Source organism: Notolabrus celidotus, chromosome 13, assembly GCF_009762535.1.
Source record: "Notolabrus celidotus isolate fNotCel1 chromosome 13, fNotCel1.pri, whole genome shotgun sequence".
Classification (NCBI taxonomy): Eukaryota; Metazoa; Chordata; class Actinopteri; order Labriformes; family Labridae; genus Notolabrus; species Notolabrus celidotus.
In genome coordinates this window covers 24,347,799-24,363,779 of record NC_048284.1, presented here as the reverse complement: position 1 = coordinate 24,363,779, position 15,981 = coordinate 24,347,799, and the positions used below count along the sequence as shown (strand labels likewise).

The 15,981-nt window shown below is 39.9% G+C and overlaps 2 protein-coding genes across 4 annotated transcripts in view; one reads left to right on the top strand and one right to left on the bottom strand.

Annotated features, from left to right (window-relative positions):
* Window positions 1-1,012: 1,012 nt before the first annotated feature.
* On the bottom strand, window positions 1,013-6,639 carry ubxn2a (UBX domain protein 2A). The gene is made up of 7 exons (XM_034700064.1): window positions 6,505-6,639; window positions 6,062-6,124; window positions 5,572-5,674; window positions 5,055-5,164; window positions 3,231-3,368; window positions 2,638-2,799; window positions 1,013-1,945 (listed from the first exon to the last, which is right to left on the bottom strand). Exons 2-7 carry the CDS (start codon window positions 6,103-6,105, stop codon window positions 1,762-1,764), a joined length of 741 nt encoding a protein of 246 aa, XP_034555955.1. The 5' UTR covers window positions 6,106-6,124; window positions 6,505-6,639; the 3' UTR covers window positions 1,013-1,761.
* A 2,659-nt stretch (window positions 6,640-9,298) lies between these two features.
* The window catches only part of atad2b (ATPase family AAA domain containing 2B), a 66,910-nt gene continuing 60,227 nt past the window's right edge, over window positions 9,299-15,981 (top strand). For 2 of the 3 annotated variants that reach the window (XM_034699330.1, XM_034699328.1), the window contains exons 1-11: window positions 9,493-9,717; window positions 12,878-13,044; window positions 13,378-13,409; window positions 13,527-13,662; window positions 14,173-14,272; window positions 14,380-14,509; window positions 14,704-14,853; window positions 15,028-15,103; window positions 15,260-15,361; window positions 15,583-15,694; window positions 15,804-15,919. In XM_034699330.1, coding sequence (XP_034555221.1) covers window positions 9,619-9,717; window positions 12,878-13,044; window positions 13,378-13,409; window positions 13,527-13,662; window positions 14,173-14,272; window positions 14,380-14,509; window positions 14,704-14,853; window positions 15,028-15,103; window positions 15,260-15,361; window positions 15,583-15,694; window positions 15,804-15,919 — 1,220 coding nt within the window. In that variant the 5' untranslated portion in view covers window positions 9,493-9,618. Of the gene's footprint in view, window positions 9,718-12,877; window positions 13,045-13,377; window positions 13,410-13,526; window positions 13,663-14,172; window positions 14,273-14,379; window positions 14,510-14,703; window positions 14,854-15,027; window positions 15,104-15,259; window positions 15,362-15,582; window positions 15,695-15,803; window positions 15,920-15,981 lie in introns of all 3 variants that reach the window. The other variant, XM_034699329.1, reaches the window with a different exon arrangement.

The following is a 15,981-nucleotide window of genomic DNA, read 5'->3' as shown; positions in this document are numbered from 1 at the left end:
TGCAAACCCCTCTACCAAAACCACATTACTGACAATGAAAAAGGCACCATTGCTCCACAGGGTCAAGCATATGACCTGCATTAGAATGGGTATGTTTCCGATAAAGCGTGAAGAGGAATGTGCAAAATGAAAGGTTGGCTGCGGAGTGAGTAAAAGGGTCATTCTGAAAGGAAATGTGGGAGTTAAAGGGAAAGTAATTCCTTGCATGCTTAGCCTTATTAAATATGTAGCACAAAGGAAATGTGCCCTCTTTTACTCTTTAGCCAGTTCCCCCTCTAGCTGCCAAGCAAGTGATATACAGCTGCATGTCCATGTAAAAGTCCTCAGATGTGATGCATTGGCCTCTCAGAAAGGTTATTCTTTGTATTCAAAAGATTTGGGCTGCTGAGTTTCTTCCCCTGACCTTGACCGCTCCAAGGCTGTCATCTCCTCTTCCTCAGCCCTGAGAAAACACATCCCCTCTCCTGTTCTGCTCTCCTCTCCTTCCCATTGCTTTAAATATTGAAGATGGATAATGGTGTTCGCCTTCTTCCCAAGGCCAAGCCAAAAGCTTGTAGGAGAAGCAAACACACGCTCATGTAAAAGCATGTGTGTCCTTACATATCCCAAGAAACCACCTGATGTCTCTTTTTTGAACGAAACAAGACAGCAAGGATTCAACTTTACCTAACCCTGTTCCATGTGTCTTAGCAGGGACATTCTGAAGGCGTCATTGCTCCAATTCTGACGTCTTCGATGCCCCTAGTGTCTCCGGTTCCTTAATCTAAATCCCAAATAAATCTGTGGTGACAGCACAGATATGGGATTACAGTGGGAAATAAGGTGCTTCTTATTGTCAAGACATAAGTACCATGACATCATAACTAAGAACAAGTGGATTCCCCAATTATCAAATGTTGGCAGCTTCCACAATTGAGCAGTATTGATATGAATTTTAATTCTCAAAGAAAAGAAACACATTCACATTAGCTTGATCATATGACTTCACTTGAAATAATTGAAGTAAGCAGAATTTACAGGAGGATTTTTTTATTGTTCTTTGATCTGTGATATGTCTTGAAAAGATGCATTCAAATTAAATAATACATTCTGAATTAAGGCAAATGCTCACAAAATGTGCAAAGAAAGGCAAACAATGAACAGACCTTTACAGGTATGGCCAACATAAATAACAAGCAGCAGACTTTCCTTTTTTAAATAATAAAAACATGCCAAAAAACAAATTTTCACTTAAATAACTGTAAACATGGTGATGAAAACCCTTATTATGGTACTGTAAATAGTGCAGAACACTGGTAATAGTTTTTTGGGAAGACTATATATTTAGTTGGTGCTGGTGTGTGTGTATGAGGGATGGATAACATGCAGTAGATAACAGATGGACACATATTTTACCATCTGCAGGAACAAGAGAATTGGTTTTCCTTGACAAGTCTTGTCTGGAGTTTGGGGTTTTAGGGAGATGTGTTGGCAGGTAAATACTGTTCTTCAGAAAAGGAGACAAGGGAAGCACTGACAACAGCGCCTTAGTGGCAGCAGCTGCTATTGTAGAGATGTCACACCGACTCAATCAGACCGTAGAGAATACCACACAGAGATTAAAACTTAAAATGGAAATAAAAACCATCAAATGCAGTACGAACTGGAGAAGAAACAAAGGATTATTACGATTTAAAAGGCTTTCGACTGCAATCGGGGTCATTGTGAGGCGACATTGAGGGTTTAAGTGGTGTGGATGCATGAGTTACAGGGCCTTTTTAGTCAGGAGTGTCCAAATGGGGCCTGTGTGTTCAGAGGTCTTTGGACAATGACGGCGTTGGCCAAATCTGCCTCCTCAAGACTTAATTCTTTGTCGTTAAGCTCTCGGAAGGGAAGCGATGTCGTCAGAACGAAAGGTGGGCAGCTTCTCTGGGAGCGTGCAACGAAGTCTTGGACGTCATTGATCCTGGAGAAGAATTAAAGAAAGAATTATAATCTAAATACTATGACAGCAGATAAAAAAATATAATAAAGAAGGGCAGATTAAGAATTATTGTTGCTTCTTTTCAGTGGCAAAGCACAGCCCATCTAAATACTCTACTCTCTCCTGTGGCACATGATTTCTCTCTGGAGCACTACACTAGTAACATAATCTATTATTAATCAGCACCCAGCACATACAAGCTATCCTATGGCTGCTTACACACTAGCTGAAGGTTAGGGGGGTTCAGCCCTCTCTATCCTTTCTACAAACTCTGTTATATAAATGCTGCATCCAAGTTACGCAATCCCTCTCTGGGGATTTTATAGATCCACTCCATTGCTACATCTCAGATTATGTTTTCTGCAGCCCCATGCACTGAGGCAGGGGATATAACATGCACCATGCCTTCAGACTCCAGCAGACTAGAACAAAGCATTACGTAATTGTCAAACAAACCCCCTTCACCAGCTCCAGAGCTAGTACAAACAAAAATCTTTTTCATCATCCCTTGAACTACTTCTGTGCTGCGATACTTGAGATTATGGGATTCAAAAACAGCACAGCAGTGATAGAAAGTGTGAAGATGTTCCTTACACAGGCTAGTCATTCTGTCTTTAGATATCATTCAATGTTGTGTAAGGTTCTGTTTAGGACCTTTACACTTGGATACGCACCGATGGGATAGGTTAAACCTCTGCACCAGTCTCCTGCCGTCGGCCAACCAGATCTGCAGGGAGGTGACAGGAAGGGCGTGGTCTAGTGTTACCATGGGAATAGGAGGAGATTCTCCATCCTCGTGCACAGATGGTGACCTGGCCACAACTCTGGGTGCAACACTGGGAATGGACAGGAATAAATAATAAGATTAAAGCCACATGAGCATATGCAACTTGTATTATTCTCGCTTATCTCTGCAAAGAACCAAAATATTTGTTTGAGAATATTGCAGGAGAGTTTAACATTCATGGAGTGATGTTGTGAAGATGCTGAGGTTCCAGCTCATCAGGCAGACGGTCTGCCTGATCAGATGTGTTTGTTTGTTTTCTAATATCTGGATTTAGAGGGACACCTAGTGGCAAAGAGGAGTATTGTGTGTCATAGACTTTAAACAGACACTGCTGCAGAACAATTAGGCCAACTCAACTGGTACATAAAGGATGATCTGTGTTGTTGTTTTTTAATGTATATGCAAATTATTCTTTGTAAAAATGAACCTATTTTTCAACATAAAATCTTTAATATGGTCACAACAGTAACAGTCTCTCACCTGCCAAGTCGGTATCCTCTGCCGCTGAAGGGATGAAAGGCCTTCTTCCTGGGAACATAATTCTCCTCTGTTAGATCCTCCACGCTGATCTCCAGCTCCTCCTCCTCTGCTCTGCTCTCCCACTCTGCAGGGAGCTCCCTGGAACAAGTTAAAGATCAGGCTTAGAGGCTACAGTCAGATCAATCAGTATGAAAAATGAGCACTAAAGAACATTATGTTTCACACATCTTTTGTCACCTGGTTGGGGTCTATAGGTAGACAGATTAACTGCTCATTTTTGCCTTGGGACATATTGTCCCGCGATCGACCCAAGGACAGACATTAAGTTGCACTCCCATTACATATGGGTCACTGGTCATTCACCACCAAAACCTAACTCAGAATTTTTTTTTTTGTTCAAGATGACCTTCATCTAGCTTGGATACAATTTACTACATGGTCAGTTTTCAGGTCAGACTCTGTTTTTTGCATTTTACTTAAGGCAACAATTAAATGTATATGTACCTAAACAATGAAATACCAGTCTCATATAAATAAAGGAAGAAGGTGAAGAAATAAAGGTGGTGATATTGGACCTTTGCCAATATGCTCACATAAGCATACACACCTTGTATTTCCTCCATACATAACTCCACATCTTTGTGTATTCTTTTCAAATATAGACATTTAGAAATGTGGTAGCTGCCTGCTATAGTCATTAGTTTTAAATTGAAGACTTGGGCTAGGCCTGGGATCGAGCTGATAGATTGATTGTTGCCAATACATTTCCTGAGATGCCCTTGAGCAAGGCAACCCAAAACTGCCCAGGGCTCTCCTCTTAGTGCAAGCCCCCTCACTGCAGCTCTCCATCATTGGTTGTTCACAGGGTCCTGTTTGTGCATGTTTCAGTGTATTTCGGCCAGTGTGTGCTTAGCATTTTTCAACAGAGTAAAATTTGGAATTTCCCCTCCAGGATTAATAAAGTACGTCAAATTCTACCATTAGAAAAAAAGTATTGCGCATCCCTAGAAAGAAATGATAGGAAAAGTGTGATAGAGACAAGTGGATCTTAAGTTTTGAAATGATGTTTGTGGAATTACACTGCAGTTTGTCTTCGAATGGTATTAGATACGAGTAAATATGCATTGAACTGCATGGACTGGTCAGTAGATCAGTGAGTATAAAGCAATGCAATCAAAAAGAAGTTGGTTTATGTGTCTGCAAAGATATTTGTATTTTTTCTTTGTCTGACTCTATATTCCTTTCAAAGAAAATAGACAAAATAAGGAATCTTACAATCTGAAGATTTCAGCTTGTGTACTAGGGCACTGCTCTGTGCATGTTCATTATTGTATGTTTACAGAGGAGGAAACCTGGAGACCTTACTTCGTTACAGTGGTCTCATATGACTTAGTTTTTAAGTTTGAAATTCACTAGACCTGGTCGGTAGCAACAGAGGTTCACTATGATTTAAGAGTGTTCATTACAATCTTTTAATAACATCAGAAATAGTATCATTGAGTCACTGAAATAGGAAACAGTATTTTGTCATGGACAGAGTCAGATTTCTAATACAACCCAAAGCTGACAGAAAGATGTAGTGGTGAGTTATTAAACCACAAGTCATTTGGTTCGATTGCCTGGAGAATGTGTGTTGCAATATCTTTCAACACATAACATTATGAGAGAAACAGATAAGGTTGTTTCAGGCTTGAGGGAGATATCGAAGAAAGTAGAGATGTCTGAACCTGTTTGAGTAATTGTGAAGTAACTATTACCAACCCTACCCGAGGTGAAGATATTAAAATCCTCTTATTCTTTGCTTCTCATGACTATTGCACTCACCCCCTTTTGATAGCATCCAAGAAATCCTGATTCTCTGGTATGGTGTAGCTGCGAAACTCCTGGTCATTTACAGTGAAGCCATCCTTCCATAGCCTCACCACCATCTCCACCTGGAATCAAAGCCGCAAAATGAGCCCAGAACAGTCAATGGCACAATGATCAGTGATACAGAGGCCCTGCTAGCCACGTGTACACACAGTGTAACTGTCATATGATGTGCTTAACAATGTGAGCTCAAATGTACCACCCTGCTAACACAGTAAAAGATGATTCACATAGTACTTATTAATCCAAGACATATAAGTACATGTTTAATAGATTATATTAAAACCTGACTTTAAAATGATGCTTTATTTACTTCTTTATAAACTTGTATGCCATAAGTCAACAGCACAATGTAAATGACAGTTACAATTAAACACGTTAAGCAATCTTATAAGGTGTCTGTGGATAAATTCACATTTTAAGCATTTGCAGAGGTGTGTGCTTGAGAAAAGAGGGGTGATTTTGTTCTGACCTTTGATGCCCCTGAGGCATCGTAACAGATCTTCTCCACCTCATCGAGTAGGTCTTCTACCGAGAAACTACGCCGAATCGGCACCTCCTCTTCATTTTCTTCACTGGAAAACCAATAAGAAATAGACAACAGTTCCATGTGGCCATTATTTATGTTATTGAATTCAGCCTGTAGTGACCAAAACAATGAAATATTGACCTCTCAACCCTCAAGAGATTTGTTAACCAAGCACTGATAGGTTAGTCAACCCCAAAATGTAGCTCTTTGGTAGATTACTGTCATACCAATTTGCCTTCTAAATCTGGATGCTTTCTGCACCATACTAATAGATCATGTGGGTTGGTTGTGCTGCTGTTGTGCCTTTCAGTGAAAATGTTGATTCACAACCACAAGTTCATAGGGATTTGGATAACTCTGGAAAGCAGTTATTTCATGAAACTTAGGGGATTAAAAGAAAAAAAAAAAAAAAAAAAAACTTGTTTTGACTTACCAATTTTCATCTTGCTCCCCATCAACAGTGTCAAAATCTTTCATGACGGTTTGTGTTTTCCATCTGTGTGCATCACAAGCAAATGGAAAGATAAATCGTCAGACTATCATCTGGTATGGCTTTTTATTTCTAGGCAGCCTTTACCAAACGTAAACAGTAATATGCAAATGTACAATTACTGTTAGTGTCAGTGTTACACGACTGAAACGACCCAAAATTGGTCCAAACATGTTTTATCAAGCTGTTTAACCTTATCGATAAACAACCACACAGCCTAGAGCGTTATCTTTAATTATGTAAGTGGGCGTCAGAAAAAAGCATGGACGCTTACAGAGCCACCACAGAGGACCTGTGTATTAGTAATATGGATTATAAACACATATACACTCAACAGATGCACGCATGCATGCTCGTATTAAGGTTAAGGTCAAATGCTGATTTACCAGTCCGTGTTTGGTCGGATAATCCCGGGCCACACATCTGCAGCCACAAGTTTCGTGTAGCGTCTCTTCTGCTGAGCAATATCCGTGACGCAAGAGGAGGGTGCCGTAAATCTACTACTGCTGTCGTAAAACTGTACTGCTGAGCTCAGCAGAGCCATGTAATTGTATTGATGGTGATAATACAGTCTATGGTATTAGTTGACATTGAATGATAGTACTATCTATCTATCTATCTATCTATCTATCTATCTATCTATCTATCTATCTATCTATCTATCTATCTATCTATCTATCTATCTATCTATCTATCTATCATAATGATCATAATAATAATAATAATAATAATAATAATTTCTCTTTTTTTCAGGAGAAGCCAACATAGGCCATCACCTCTGACCTTGTGTAAGTCAGTGTATGTGTCAGTGTACACATTTTATCCTACTAATTTTCCTAAATAATTGAAATGTAAAGACATTACCTGCAGTCCAAGTGGTTAGTGGTAGGTATGCATCTATAGTGGAGTTATATAGTATAATGACAGCCTCTGATTTTTTTTCTCTGTTATATTTTACACTGAAAAAACAGTCCACTGCTTCCATAGGGAACTACATACTGTTTTTACAATAATAAATAACTGGCCTACACTACCCTCCCCTAAATTAACTCTTAGAAGTCTGAGGAATAATGGAGGAATATTTCATTGAACGTTGTCACGTTCAATGAGTTTAAATATGCATGAGAATTTTTTACACTCACAATCAGTAATTTGTTGTCCAAAAAGTCCCGTTTTAAGATTGTGTTCATCTTTTGAATATGTTCTCTTGAGCTCTTGATGGGGATGCAATACCTCCTACCAACCACTAGGAGAAGTAAATCTTACTCTAAATTTATAAATGATACATTAGACATTTAATAGATCGATGCATTACGCATGTACTAAGTATTGAGTGCATATTTGAATGAGTCAATTTATTTTTAATTCACAATGGACAAAAATCCTTCAATGCCTATTCAATTAAATTAAATATAACCATAATATCTAGCATGATTAGCAACTGTTTCCTTTAGGACTGTTATAATTATTCATATTTTATCTACAACATAAGATCCCAAATACAGCATTATTTCTTAAAGACATTTTATGTTGTCTAAAATAGATTCATTTAGCTTATTTATGCTTTGAAAAACAGACCTTGAACCTAAAATATGAAACAGATGGTTAGCACAGTTACACCTCAAGTCAAGCCAGAAACAGCATAGCAACACACATCCAGACACACGCAGGTTTTTGTTTCAGCAGTATTTCCCAAATTGGTTTCAAAATGGGGTTCTAAAAATGATCAAATTCTTTGCTCAGGTTATACATGTGTAAATTAATATATTTAAACTAGATTCTCTTCTTATTCAAAATACAACATTTTCGAGATCAGGAAAAGCACACTGGACAGAGCATTATTTCTCTGAATGGTCTTATTTGTTACAATGTTACAATGTCATTTAGCAGACGCTTTTATCCACAGCGACGTACATACGAGAACAAGAACAACACAAGCAAAGATCTAGAGGAAACAAGATCAGTACGGGTAACAAAGTGCTTCAAGTCAATTTGGGTGCAAAAGTAAATAAAGATTTTTTTTTGTGTGTATGGAGGAAGTTAGCCTACAAGAGTTAGTATAGCTGCATTTAACTTAAAATGTTAGCAAAGCAATACCCACGTTAAATACTTATTTCAAAATAGACAAGACTAACTAACATATGAACAGGAAATGGTTTTCAAAGTATCCCTGTATTGTTGATGCACTTTCATTGTATAGTAATGTGGCAAATTGAATTGCTGAAATTACACAAAGACTGTGTTTAATTGTGGTAGTAGTTTCTGAAAAAAAAAAAAAAAAGTGGTATAGGTTTATTGTATGAGGTGAATCATTGGTTCTGGCTTATGTGTAAATCGGATTCCACACTGGAAAGTAAGGGAAAAGAAAGTTTTTGTACAAGATTCAAAGCATTGTTATACCATGTTTCACGCCGGTACTTTTCTCTTCACCAAAAAAAAAAAAAAGGAATTGAAAAAAGACGACTGGAACACTGTATTCCTCAGAAGAGTACACTGTGTACTCAAGTCTATAAATATGATTTTTCCTGACTTAACTCCTTTAATATTGCTTCAGGGACTTGTGCTTCAGCAGTACTTAGTTGAGTCACCTTATTTCACTGTGTTGGAGTGTTTATTCCTAGAGTTAAATGCCACTATTCCTTCTGTAAAACCCCCTTTGTGAAAACCCACAGCAACACAACACAGTTTGTTCTAATAAGGATGTGGGTCTCCATTACATTTCTATAACACAGATTCAATAACTAGGTTACTGGTTCTTGGGTACTAGCTGTCCAGTTAGCAGAAATGATTGCACCTGCCAACCAGAGAGAGAGAGAGAGAGAGAGAGAGAGAGAGAGAGAGAGAGAGAGAGAGGGAGAGAGAGAGAGAGAGAGAGAGATAGATAGAGAGAGAGAAAGAGAGAGAGAGAGAGAGAGAGAGAGAGAGAGAGAGAGAGAGAGATAGAGAGAGAGAAAGAGAGAGAGAGAGAGAGAGAGAGAGAGAGAGAGAGAGAGAGAGAGAGAGAGAGAGAGAGAGAGAGAGAGAGAGAGAGAGAGAGAGAGAGAGAGAGAGAGAGAGAGAAGCCCACAATCCTGATACATACAGATATGATACTTTAGTTTTTACATTATTATTATCATTATTTTATCTTTTTGGATCAATTAATGATTATAATTATTTATCATTTTTATATATTGTTTTAAACTTTTTGATCTAACTGTAACTGTAGAAACAGAGAGGGGGAGAGAGAGAGAGACAGAAAGAGAGAAACAGAGAGGAGAGAGAAAGAGAGGGAGAGAGAAAGAAACAGAGAAGGAGAGAGAGAGAGAGAGGGAGAGAGAGGGAGAGAGAGAGAGAGAGAGAGAGAGAGAGAGAGAGAGAGAAGAGAGAGAGAGAGAGAGAGAGAGAGAGAGAGAGAGAGAGAGAGAGAGAGAGAAATGGCGCCTCGATGCTGCGCTCACTGAGGCAGTGTTTGGAGCCGGTCAGGGAGATTCAGTGAGGGCAGACACAAGAAACAAACCATGGTGAATACAAGAAAAAGCTCCCGGCAGGGCAGCGGGCCCTTCATCTCGTCTCGGACTCGGTCTTCGTCGAGAATCGAGCGAAACTCTGAAGAACATGTAAGCCGGTTTCCTTTCTTTGCCGGCGAGCTAGCTGGCTCTGCTAGTTGGCTAGGTAGCTGTAGCATTGGCCTCAAGGTGCTCAACATGATGTTTTATTCACCACCAAGTAACAACAGTGATGAACCTGACACCCTCTCAGTCACGCAGACACACAATTAAAGACTCTAATGCCACGATTCCCACGCGTACAGGTGGATTTTAACCCACTGTTCAGCTGTCATTTGGAGAGCTAGCGAGGTTGGCTAGCTCCAAGTTGAGTTCCCTTTGTGTTTGGTGATTTTACCCGGCTGACTTGTTTCACCATTGTGTCCATAAGCCAGCCTTCATATTAAAGACACATGGGAGTTTAACATGCTGCTGTTTGCACTACATTCTGTCTCCACTCTGGACGTGTTAGCCTCATTGATTTCTTCTTTGTGAAGAGATACAGCTTTATTGAAGCTAGCATTTGTAGGTTAAAGCTAGCTCGACAGCTAGTGGGGGGAAGGGAGACCGGGTTCAAAACACTTGGCTGGCTCAGGTCCCGTATTTAGCAAGTCTGAACTTGGTGAACTTTCTGGTTTGACTGCCCTAAGACCCCCGGACAGCCTGTTTGCGCAATTACTGTTTTAAACGGATTAAAACGACGATAGACATTTTTATTTTCGGCTATTATTAAGAAATCTGTGTTAAATTGTGAGCTGTAGTTGATCGACTGACCTACAAGTAGTCTGACAGCCTTTGTCTCAAAATGTAAACACTGGGATTATGCAAGGCAAGAGCTTCTGTCTTTCCGCACTAAGCACGGTTATTGTTGCATTTAACACGGACACAATGTATATTTCACTCATCATATGATTTAAAAACACTCATTCACACATCTTCATGTAAATGGACTCTTCAAAGAGGCTTCACACTTGGTTGATTTCAAGTGGTTGCTGGCCGATGTGCAGTCCTGTAGTTTCAAGCGAGGCTAGCTTAGAATATATGTGTCTCTGATTGAAAATACTGCAGCGTGAATAACCTTAAAGTCTGACAATTTAATCCTCCCCACACTTGTATTATGATTTCCAGACATATTAATAAATATAGACCCCCTCACAACCCAGAAGCAAACTGTTCAAACTTCACAACAGATCCCCTCACACCACAACAAATACTCCAAAGAGACTCTTTGCTCAAGGTGTCACTTTGATCAACTCATAGCTGAGTGTTTTGAACTGTTCATTTATAAGAAACCAAATCAGTATTGCATGTTAAGTTAAAAATAACCCACATTTATTTGTCAAATATTGTATTTAATTATTTCCTGTCCTTGTTTAAATTCACCCTCTTAACCATGTGTAATGTATCACTACATCAAAGCCACATCATATGTCCATACTGTCAATAATTACAACCATCTACATCAGGGGTGTCAAACATACAGCCCGCGGGCCAAAACCGGACCGCCAGAGGTTCCAATCCGACGACTTCCCAAAGTGAAAAAATGACAGAGAAGACATTAACTGCAAATTTTCAATAAAAGTAACTACTATATCAGATTTGTCCTCTCAGGGTCACATAAAATCATAGTGCTGATGGAGCGCAACTGAACGGCGCTCCAGGAGAATATTTGCAGTTTGCCTAACCCGATGGAAATTCATAGATTTTTTAGAGCACTTCAAGATCCAATCAACACTAAAGTTGTAACTTCACATATCGTGAGCATTCTTAACGTACATGTGCGTGCGTCATAGGTGCGCTCCGTAACTACTAGCACTAGCACTAGCACTACACACCTGCATACAACACTGTCCAGTAAGCAAACTGTTCATGCTGGAGCTGGGGGGTCCAAAATAGTCAACTTTACCTTGTTCATTATTGTAATCGATCTGTTCTTTTGCTGTAACCTGTGAGTTTGGTGTGTTTGCAGCAGCTTTCACTCCTTAAAGAATATACTATTCGGCTCCACTATATGAGACTCATCATGGCAAAATATACAGCTGTTTCTCTAAAATGAAAATTTTGAGTTGTCCTTCTCTATAGGTTAATATGTTATGATCTTACAGGTCCGGCCCATTTGAGATCAAATAGGGCTGTATGTGGCCCCTGAACTGAAATGAGTTTGACACCCCTGATCTACATAATAACAATCAGCGACCTGATCCACAACAATATTTACCTCTGTATCTTCCACCGTGCCCTGTTCTACCACCTGTTGCATCCTTGGTTTCTAGAAGTACTTAGTTGACCGTTTTTTAATGTCAATTCGTGTTTCTGTACATTGACAGAAGCGTTTCACTGGAGTCTAATCCCTTGTCTGTGCTGACATACTTGGCCAATAAAGCTGATTCTTATAACGCCTGTGGATTAAGGTGGGGTAAGACTGAGTCTTGAAGTTGGGTCTCGGATCATAATTTGACATAGATTACGGTCTAGACCTCCTATGTTTGTAAAAGCGTCTTGAGATAACGTTTGTTGTGATTTGGCGCTATACAAATAAAGATTGATTGATTGATGTACTCTCAATCTGTTCTTCTCAGTCAGCCGTGTTTAGAACTTGATGTCAAAAACTTTCTGCTTACATTCACACATGAATGAAACGAGGACAGATTTGAAGCTACACCTGTTAGGCTGCAACACTGCATTGGCCTGCTGTTGGTACATCATGCACTCTTCAGTCTGTCTGCATCTAGCTTTCTGTCTCACCAGTCAGACAAACCCCTCTGCAGGCATTGCAGACAGTTGCCTATGACAACAGTGAGATACACTGTCAGATCAGCAGGGAAGTGAAGCTGTGAAGGGCACAAGCATCAAGGGCATATGTCTGCTGCTTGATGCTCTGTTGTGATTCAGAAATACATTGAGGAGTTGGGGACAAGGTGTCTTGTCCCATCACAATAATCTATTCTGGTTTTGCCCCCTGAGGCTCTTGCTGTCGTGTGTCCTAGATGTGTTTTATGTTGTCATGGACTAGATTTTGTACTTTTGCAATTTGGTCATGCATTTGTAGTATTTGCATAATATTGTGGCTGTGTACAATGATTGAGGGGGTGATTTTATAAAATCCAAATATTTGTGTAAGGCTGTTGCAGTTTTATCATTCACACTTTTGGTTACTTGCTTGTTATGAGTTGTTATTTCGCTTCATTTTGCTCTCTGAAATTGTTGTAATGTTTGTTTGTTTGTTGAACAGAAGGAGCACAGTAGTGATGTGAGTAGTCCCAGCAGTCCGCGGTTGGCTCCCCCTTCCAAGCGGACACGCAGGCAGACCGCCTCAGAGCCCAGCTCCAGTGATACCTCTCCGTCCCCTCAGACTAAGGGCCAGAGGGTCAGCTGGGGCATCCCCACCTACCGCACCAGGTCAGCTGGCAGACTTTGTTTGACCCATCATGATTCTATGAATGCAAGAAAGATGGTGTATGATATTGTGATAGAACAGTTTATGACTTTGTTTCTGGCAGAAGTATACCCTGTTTTGAAGTACAGTTATCATTAAAGCCATCAGTTTATTTGTTTGTTTATTCTCTGTTGGAAGATTTAGTTAAAAGAAGCTAGAAAGTTGAATATCATTATGTACATGTTGTAACCAAACAGTGAAAAAGAGACACCTTAACTTGAGTACTCAAGCTGTATTTTGTTTATACCCTGTGCATGTAGAAATATGTATTTTTAAATCTACTGTTTTGTTTTTAGGTTGTCATCTCGCATAATGCAGAATGGGCACGGTAACTCATTTTTTTTCAACTTGTCTTTAAAAAAACAAACAAACAAACATATGTTCAGCATAAGTATTTGGATGACATGGTATAAAAATATTAACTAAGCTTTTGTTGATACTGCAGCCCATATGAATCAGAGCGGAGGGGGAGATCACTCCCACATGAACGGCCATGTGGAGCTGAAGAGGAGCTGCCGGGTGAAGAAGAGCCAATTTGAACACCTCAACCAGAGCCTGCTGTTTGACCAGCTGGTCAACAGGTAGCCAACCCTTGCAGCTTGAAACCTTTCATCACATCATATATTATGTGAAATAAGCAGAGTATTCTTAGCTTGCAACAAGCTAAGAATACTTTGAGAAATCAAGAAAGTACATTTTGATTTGGTTTATTCATTGTCCAGGCTGTCTTCCTTAAAAAAAACTCACTTACATGTATGCACCACACAATTTGATGCAAAAGTTTCAGGCACTAGTGCAGCTGTTTTAACCCCTGTTCCTTCAGCAAAAAGCAGCAAGGAAATTAGAGCTTCATGTCATCCACTCCTATTCTCCGGCTCCTGATGTGCAAAGCGTCAAATCAAGGATGCAAGCCAGCAGTTTGTCACAATAGATATTCTTTTTATTCACATCCCATTCTCATACATTTCCTCTCTCTCTTTTCAGCTGTCGTAACAATTAAAGGCAATGATGCCCAAACATATAACTTTAAAAAAAAAAGGGTCCGTAGACGTTCACATAACTGTCTGATACAAACTTGTGTGTGTTTGTAGCACTGCTGAGGCTGTCCTTCAAGAGATGGACAACATCAGCAGCATCAGGCAAAACCGTGAGGTGGAGCGACTTCGCATGTGGACAGGGGATACTGAGGAGGTAAGTGTTGCCTTCCTGTAAGTCACAACCAAGTAACAAGAGTAACAAGTACCGCTTAGCTATTCAATATGAATACTAGTGAAAGTGTAAAAGCCCTGTCTTCACAGGAAAACATGGACATGTATTCTCGGGTGAAGCGTAGGAAATCAATGCGTAGGAGTACTTTTAGTATGCCTGCGCACCATAAAGCCATGAGTAAAACTGAGCAGGAGGAGGACGAAGAAGAAGGGACGGAAGGTAAGTTTTTCTACGAATGTTTTTCTTCTAAATCAGCGGAGAGAAAGTAAATATTAAAACTAAAGGAACTGAAGTCACCAGATCATAACACATATAGCCAATAACTGAGTGTTTTTTTGGTGTGAATCATTGAAAAGCTTAGGCTTGGTTGAACTCCTATCTGACGATTGAAAAACACGCTAATGAATTTACAGATTCTCACGGGGAGGAAGAGGAGGAGGAAGCAGAAGATGACGATGAAGATGATGAAGGGGATGAAGTGGAAGAGGCAGGAGAGGAAAATGACAGGCCTTACAACTTGAGGCAGAGAAAGACTGTGCAGAGATATGAAGCACCACCTATTGGTAAATTTTGGAATTATTCTTTTATATTTACTCACTTTGTACTTTATAATAACATCGTCTTTGGCTGCTCAAAGAGCATTATTTACTGAATGATGAGCCACCACTTTAATCACATTTGGAACTGTTTTGAGAGCTTGGTGTATAAAAACAGTTTGGCTGTGTTTGCTTTCTCAGAGCCTGTGAACAGAAAACAGAGCAACCCCTCACTGTTTGACACCCATAGATCCCCTGCAAGAAGAAGCCATATAAGGTTGGTTGCAATTTGTGAGAAATCACACTCAGACCTAATGCTAAATGTGTTCCTTCAGTGACTAATAAACTCAGAGCTGTGGTTATAAAAAGGCTTTAGCCCTTCCATCAGCCTCTGCTGGATTTTCACTGAATGTTGATTGTCACACTTCTCCAGAGTGAAGAAACATGCCATTCACAGTAGTGACACCACCTCGTCTTCCGATGAGGAGCGGTTTGAGCGGAGAAAAAGCAAGAGTATGACCCGGGCCAGGAACAGGTGACAGCTTCTACTATCTTTCCTCAGCTGTTTGTCTACCTTTATTCCTCCTCTGTTTTATTTGATTGTAACTTTCAATTTTTTATGGAAGTATAAAAGAAAGCATATCTAGGACCACACACATCAGTACGAGGGCTGTCATAATAACTGTTGTGCTACCCTTAAGTGTTTGCACAATGCAGATGGATATCATAACTTACACAATCCAATTTTTTTTACAGATGTTTGCCCATGAATTTAACCGCAGAAGACCTGGCCAGTGGTGTGCTGCGTGATCGGGCAAAAGTAGGTGCCAGTCTGGCAGATGTGGATCCCATGAACCTTGACACCTCGGTAAGTAAAACACAAAAGAAAACAGGAAGCAGGAAGTGAAGAAAAGCTCTTAGTATGGAAACCTTTAGTGAAGTCTTCACTTTTCTGCATGATTGTGTTTTCTCAACAGGTGAAGTTCGACAGTATTGGTGGCCTCAGTAATCACATTCAGTCACTAAAGGAGATGGTTGTGTTCCCGCTGCTTTACCCTGAGATCTTTGAGAAATTCAAGATTCAACCTCCCAGGTGAGAAAAGCCAACATTAGCAGGTTAAGAGGGTGACTAAATTGGTTGAGTTTTGTAGTATT

Excerpts from the sequence above, each read along its gene's own strand:
- ubxn2a (XM_034700064.1), bottom strand. The coding sequence starts at position 6,105 with ATGAAAGATTTTGACACTGTTGATGGGGAGCAAGATGAAAATTG. Across the intron at positions 5,675-6,061 it reads GGGGAGCAAGATGAAAATTG|TGAAGAAAATGAAGAGGAGG; the intron begins GTAAGTCAAAAC and ends TTGGTTTTCCAG. Across the intron at positions 2,800-3,230 it reads AGAGGATACCGACTTGGCAG|TGTTGCACCCAGAGTTGTGG; the intron begins GTGAGAGACTGT and ends GTCCATTCCCAG.